This window comes from Gossypium raimondii, chromosome 10 (genome assembly GCF_025698545.1).
Source record: "Gossypium raimondii isolate GPD5lz chromosome 10, ASM2569854v1, whole genome shotgun sequence".
Lineage (NCBI taxonomy): Eukaryota > Viridiplantae > Streptophyta > Magnoliopsida > Malvales > Malvaceae > Gossypium > Gossypium raimondii.
The window spans coordinates 2,666,095-2,672,675 of NC_068574.1; the positions used below are offsets into that span (position 1 = coordinate 2,666,095).

Here is a 6,581-nt window from a genome sequence, read left to right on the forward strand (position 1 = left end):
GATAATGTAAGTGATTAAAACGTAACATTTCAAACATAAATGACTAAAATATAATCTAGGACAAACAAAAATAAATATTTTTATAGTTTACCCTATTTTAAATGTATCTATTAATTTAAAATTGATATTTGATAATTGTTTTTATTGCATATTTAATAATTATTAATATATGATTTGTCTGTAGATTTCGATTGGATATATAAAATATTCGATTAGAAATTTTTATTTGAAAAAGCGAGATTGGAAATTAAACTCAAATTATATTTACCTAAATTCATTTTTAAGCATTAAAATTTTTGTTTAAATTTTTTCAGAATTCAAGGAAATCTTTATATTTAAATGAATAATTTGATATTTGAACATGTTTATAGAATTAGTTTGAAAATAATATAAAATTAAACCATTTTTCAAGTAAAAACAATTACTTGGATTTAATTAGTTATTAATGTTTTTTATAAATTTAATTAATTCAGTTAATGAAAAATTAATTAAATTATTAACCCAACAAATATACGTGCATATAAATAAATTCATTTTATATTGTCACAAGGAAAGACTGCTTAATCGTACACGTATTCTTGTTATTGTCTTCTTCTAGCCGTAATTTCCAAAAGTTTTTTGATAGATAATTTCCAAATTTTGATTTTTTTTTTTAAATTTAGAAATTTGTGAAAAAAAAAGAAATCACAGCGTCGTATTGTCGGTCATTTTCTCCGATGGAATCCCAAAGCTCCGACGAAGAGGATCAGTTCTTCGACGCATTTGACGACTTCCCCTTTTACGATTGCCTTACCTTTGACCAATCAGATCCTTCCACGTCTCACTTACCGTCTACTCTCCGCCGGCGAGCCTTATCTCGCCGGGGAATCTCCTCCAAGGAATCCGGAGGAGAGTCCCTTCCAGAAACTTCCACTCTCGAAGACCACTCCAGAACCAGTTCTAGAGAGCCAAGGTACAATCTTTTCCGCGATTTGAAGCCAAGCGAAAGCACTTTGGTGGTAACCGAGTCGCCTCGAGATGGAGTTAACCCGATCCGCGTCTCAGAAGAGAACGCCGGCGTTGAATCCACTGTCATCACCGCAGAAAATGATGAATCACTTGACCAAGCCCGTTACTCCGCAGACTCGAGCGCCGAACTCAGTGAGTCGCTACATTCCTCTTCGAGTTTGCTACTGTTTATAGCTGGTTTAGTGATAAAGGCAATTGGGTTTCAGTTAAATTTGCTGATTAGCTCCATTACATTACCTCTGTCAGGTATAAGTAGCTTCTACATGTTTATTATTGATCCTTTTCAAGCTTTGAGTCATGGTAGAGCTTATGTAATCACAAAATTGTCAAATTTATGGAATTCGATTTGTGGGTATTTCAGTCCTATGATGAATGATTGCTTGAACTACCATAAATCTATATGGAACCTCTTGTTCCGATTCGGCTGGGGAACGTTCTGGGCTACATATGTAGGCTGTGCTTTATGTGGGTTATTGTTTACTTCACTTGCTACTAGTGGGATTTTGATGAGGTATTTGGTGGATGAACCATTGGCGATAAAGGAAATGTTGAACTTTGATTATAGTAAGAGTAGTCCGGTTGCATATGTTCCGATTGTATCTTGTGCCGCCATTGGTTGTGGTGCAAAATGTATGGAGAAGATAAATGTTGGGAATAATGTGGGTTCTCGAGTCATACCGATGGATCACAAATTGAAGGTTACTGTTTCTTTGACATTGCCGGAGTCAGAGTACAACAGATATCTTGGGATGTTCCAGGTATTTGTTTGATTTATGGAATGCCAAGGTTGCTATCATTTTCATGTTATTTTGCTTCTGATCATTTATGTTTACATTTTATATCTAGAAACCGATTTTATGGTGTAATTTGTCTTGTCATGGCATTCGGAGTGACTGTTGATCTTAATCATCGAGTGAATAGGTTATTATTTCTAAGAGCCACTTACCTCTTGAGCAGGGGAAAATGTATAGCCAGTATATTTGCCTGAAATGATAGTATTGCTAACGTCATGATTCAGGGAATATTGGAGTTTGCTGCTTCTTATACTAGCATGCCTAATAGGTTAGTGTCAGCCTGATACCTTAAGAGAGTTCTAGAATAAGTTGGGTCATCTTCCAGTGATTTATCCATTGCGTCTAAGTCACTTGAACTAAGAATCATAGACCACTTTCCTCTGCTCTACAACATTTCTATCACATCTCTACTAAACTATGTACCATAGCAATTGCGGTTGGTGATAGTTTGGATGAAACCGAGTCTAGAAACAGGCTATGAAATTTTGGTAACAAGGAAAGATGGCCATTTCATAGAGGGTGGCTTCTTCCTGAGTGGTGAATGGCATTTAATTTAATCAGTAATTTGAGTCTTAACTTTGGGAAAACAAATTTGCATTGATGAACTGTCCTGCAACTTTGTTCTTTTTGAAGGTCAGGGTAGATTTCTTGTCTGCTAATGGTGAAACTCTTGCCAGCTCAAGCCGTCATTGCATGTTGAAATTCAAAAGTGAGCTTCTCCGGTTTCTACTGACAGTCTTCAAGATTGCTCCTCTAATCACTGGCTACAGTTCAGAAACCCAGATTTTGAATCTGAAGATTAGAGGTTTGCACGAAGGAACCGTGCCTACTGCTTGCTTAAGGGTAGTACTTGAACAACGAGCGGAGTTCAGATCAGGTGCTGGTATTCCTGAACTATACGATGCATCCCTCATCCTTGACTCAGAACTACCTTTTTTCAAAAGAATGATATGGTATTGGAGGAGAACTATTTTTATATGGCTCAGTATGACATTGTTTACCACGGAGGTACTGTTTACTTTAGTTTGTTGTAGACCTTTACTCATTCCAAGAACACGAATGAGAGATGGTTCTACCAGGAGCATGTCTACACAAAATAGTCGACAACCACAGATTTGAAGTGTTCTGGAGTTTAAGGTAATAATACATGAAACTCAACTGTTTTTTATGTAGTTGATGAGTTGATTAGTGGTTGCATAGATGATGGAAATAATGAACATTTTGTCTCACTCTCTTACTGAACACGACCCGTTGTAGTCTTTTAGTTGCCATGTTCCGTGTTTAGGATAGAACACATGACTCGGAATTAGATTTTTTCGATATCAATAGGTTACTGAAATGTCGAAAACCTCATGCCATACAGGAATCACGTGCTTGTTGAAGAAGGAGAGGCTTCCTCAATTTGAGCAACCTTTCCAAGGGGATGCATACCATGAAATATGCATATGGAACATGCATGATACATGTGATCTCAACTAATCCTTTTAATTTAATTTTTAATCTTTAAAAGGCTTGAAGGTTTCTTTTCTTCACATCACATGATATAAGAAAGTTGCTTTGCATTCTTACTTTTCTGAGTTCACATAATTTTGATGATTTAATAAAGAACCATTTTGATGGTTTGGATAAGAAGATAAGTTTCAAGTGTCTTCATGGAAGAAATTTCCAAATTAATTCAAGCAAATCATGGTACTGGGAATTTAAATCAACTGTTTTCAGGACTTGGAATTTAAGGGGGAAAGAACAAAGGATCAATGCAAAACTACTGGGTCAAATTCTATTAAAGGTCCTTGTAGTATACGTTTTTGGCTGATTTAGTTTTTCTTTTATAATTTGATCATTTATTTCTAGTTTGTTTATGTTTAGATATATGTATTTCTTGTCTTGATGACAACTTTTTCAATTAATTTCATTAAATAATTTAATGTAATAGTGACATTTTTTGTATAGTTGGATAAATATTATTAGTATTTTTTTTGGTAACTCAATTATACCCAACTATTTGACATAATGTATAAATGTCAATGGTTAAAATTTCTATTATGTTAATTTTATCTTTTGACATCCACCATAAAAGAAAAATCATATGATTCGGTGATTATTTTGTATTTTCATAATTAAGTGATTAAAAAGAAATTAATTAATAATTGTTTACCCTTCTTAAAATGTGTTTGAGAATGGAACATATACCACAGAAATCTTTTATAAAATTTGATGAAAATACAGCAGCAATGAGCCAATCTCATTCATTCATTCTCAATGATCAGTACATTCCTATCTTCGGTTTGCAATATCAATAAAGGTTAATATGATCCAATCCTATCAAACACTATTATATAGTTCTGATTTACACAAAACAATGCAAAAAAAAAAGAAAAAGTAAAACCTCCTTTGGTTCCTACCCTATAGTACAATTTAACCAGAATTACGAGGACTCTTGAGGAAAGAAGCACTCTTGGTTATCTCCCTTAATGGCTTGTCTGTGTACCTCACCATGTTATAAACCCATGCACCTGACACTGCCCCAAGTGTTGGTGACATCAGATATATCCATATCCCCTTGTAATGATTCGACACAATTGCAGGTCCCAAACTCCTTGCTGGGTTCATTGATGCTCCTGTAATTGGCCTGTCCAAACAGTATCTTAAATTATCAGCACAGAGTTGTAGTGTTAAAAATTATTAATAAAACTTTTAGTCCTTGTACTTAGCCATTAGGTCTATTTTGGTATTTTCACTTTTATGTCTATTTTTTTACCTGAACTTGGCAACTATGTTCAATTTGGTCCCTTAACTTAGCAAATGTAAAATTTTGATGATGTGACACTATGATATCGTGTCATTTCATCATTTGAAAATTAAAAAAATATATTTAAAAGTGATTAAATGACACAATCTCATAATGTCACGCCATCATATTTTGATGAATCCAAGTTTTGGGCTTAAAACAGACTTCATTGTCAAGTTCAGGTACTAAAGTTGATTAAAAAATTAATATGGGCGAGCCTAAAATAGGCTTGAGTTAGTCTTTTGTAAATATGGACGAGTTTGGACAAAATTTTAGGCTCATATTTTGGGTTAAGCCAGGCTTTGACAAACATAAAGTATATTAGTATGTCCAACCTAAACCCAACTCGTCCCATGCGCAACTCTAAATAGTAGTAGGCAAGTAAATTAAGGGGAAAATGTTTAAATACCCAGCAAACATCACATTAATGAGCACAGTGGCACCAATGGCAAGTCCAGCAAGTTCTCCAATCTGCCATTAAAAGAAAAGAAAAATGGGTGTTTAGAAACCACTCAGAACATGATTTGTGTTAACTTAAAACAAAGGTTTAATGTCGTTTCCAATACAGATAAGATTTGAAAATTCGGGAAGTCACTCTCATTATTAACCCCTTTTTTATTCCATTTACTTTGGAACATATTAGACAAATTAATCAATGACATAATAAAAACTAATCAATGATATAATAAATATTTGACTGTTTGAATCATCAGATTCCATTCCCATCATCTTCAACCTCTAGCCTTGGTTATACCAAAAAATAAAATAAATAAACATTAATAGCATACTTACAGCTCTGTTATCAGTGGCAACACCAGATATAATGAACATTAGGTAAAAAGTAATGATGAACTCGATCCCAAAAGCCTGCAAATCGGACCCTTGCGGCGATGTTCCGGCGAAGACATCATGTGGTCCGCTAAATAGCAACCGAAGTGTACCAGCTGCTAGTGTTGATCCAATAACTTGAGCAAATACATAAGCAGGGACCTAAAAATAAAAAGACCAATCAAATTAAGAGACTTGCAGAACCATTGGCTAGGATACCAAATTTCTTTTTACCTGTTTGAGAGGAAATCTTTTGCAGGTAGCAAAAGCAATGGTGACAGCAGGGTTGAAATGAGCACCAGAGATGTGACCTAAGGAGTAAACCAAGACCATTACAGCTAATCCCCATACCATGGAAATCCCTGGTAGTGATACCACTTTCTCATTGTTTACATTCACCACCACCGCTGCACAACCCGCAAATATTAAGAAGTACGTGCCTAACACCTCTGCCATTAGCTGCAGATTCGGATATAAAACAAAACCATCTTACCATCATCATCATCGTGATATGTATGTATGAATGTATGTATGTATGTAGAGTTACCTTTTGAATGAAGGGTACAGAGAAACCCAGGTCAGAATCTTTTCTTTTTGGAGCTGATGAAGTAGGAGGAGGAGGATGACTGGTTTCACCATTAACATTCAAAACTACTTCATGGTTTCCATTACACCCAGAAATCTCCGCCATGACAACAACAAAAAGAAAAATAGGGGAAGGGGACAAAAGACAGAGAAAGATTGTTTCTTCCGGCAGGCTTTGGTTCCTCGACAACCAAATTTAAAGGTCAATAACAAAAACAAGAGAAATTTTTTATTTTTCTAGTCTAACGTCACATCTTGCTTAAAACGTAGAAATTATATCGTTGACCCCAAATTGATTATCAAATATGTATTAATATTTTTCTTATTTTAATTTAAAATTCTTTTTACAAAATCTTATTATAATAAAATGATGCCATCTGTTAAATACAAGCTTCATGGTAATATAAAAAAATAAGAGAGATTTTACTATATCCATGGGTTTTATATTTATCTGTTTTTGTGGACTTAGGAGGATAAGGTTGAAAAACGTGACTTTAATAGAACTTTATGAACAGAGAAGACATTGAAGGCCGCTTCAATTCATGTTCTAAGTTCAACCACCCACCGGTTATACAGAA

General features: G+C 34.5%; 2 protein-coding genes across 3 annotated transcripts; one reads left to right on the forward strand and one right to left on the reverse strand.

The window, feature by feature from the left end:
- Positions 1-568: 568 nt before the first annotated feature.
- Positions 569-3,732, forward strand: LOC105777791 (seipin-2). 2 transcript variants are annotated; one of them, XM_012601255.2, is made up of 4 exons: positions 569-1,140; positions 1,255-1,766; positions 2,436-2,939; positions 3,166-3,732. In XM_012601255.2, the coding sequence occupies exons 1-3, from the start codon at positions 717-719 to the stop codon at positions 2,919-2,921; spliced, it is 1,422 nt and encodes a 473-aa protein (XP_012456709.1). In that variant the 5' UTR covers positions 569-716; the 3' UTR covers positions 2,922-2,939; positions 3,166-3,732. The 2 variants fall into 2 exon arrangements, with proteins under 2 accessions (XP_012456709.1, XP_012456708.1); XM_012601254.2 differs by having other exon boundaries at positions 569-1,766.
- Positions 3,733-4,012: 280 nt separating this feature from the next.
- On the reverse strand, positions 4,013-6,270 carry LOC105778263 (aquaporin NIP1-2). Its single transcript, XM_012601938.2, has 5 exons — positions 5,966-6,270; positions 5,653-5,877; positions 5,383-5,580; positions 5,000-5,061; positions 4,013-4,431 (listed from the first exon to the last, which is right to left on the reverse strand). The coding sequence occupies exons 1-5, from the start codon at positions 6,107-6,109 to the stop codon at positions 4,218-4,220; spliced, it is 843 nt and encodes a 280-aa protein (XP_012457392.1). The 5' UTR covers positions 6,110-6,270; the 3' UTR covers positions 4,013-4,217.
- Between the last annotated feature and the right edge of the window lie 311 nt (positions 6,271-6,581).

Coding starts and splice junctions, on each gene's coding strand:
- LOC105778263 (XM_012601938.2), bottom strand. CDS start 6,109: ATGGCGGAGATTTCTGGGTGTAATGGAAACCATGAAGTAGTTTTGAAT. Junction 5,062..5,382: donor TTGCCACTGATAACAGAGCT/GTAAGTATGCTA, acceptor TTTTAATGGCAG/ATTGGAGAACTTGCTGGACT. Junction 4,432..4,999: donor ATTAATGTGATGTTTGCTGG/GTATTTAAACAT, acceptor CTGTTTGGACAG/GCCAATTACAGGAGCATCAA.
- LOC105777791 (XM_012601254.2), top strand. CDS start 717: ATGGAATCCCAAAGCTCCGACGAAGAGGATCAGTTCTTCGACGCATTT. Junction 1,767..2,435: donor GATATCTTGGGATGTTCCAG/GTATTTGTTTGA, acceptor TTCTTTTTGAAG/GTCAGGGTAGATTTCTTGTC.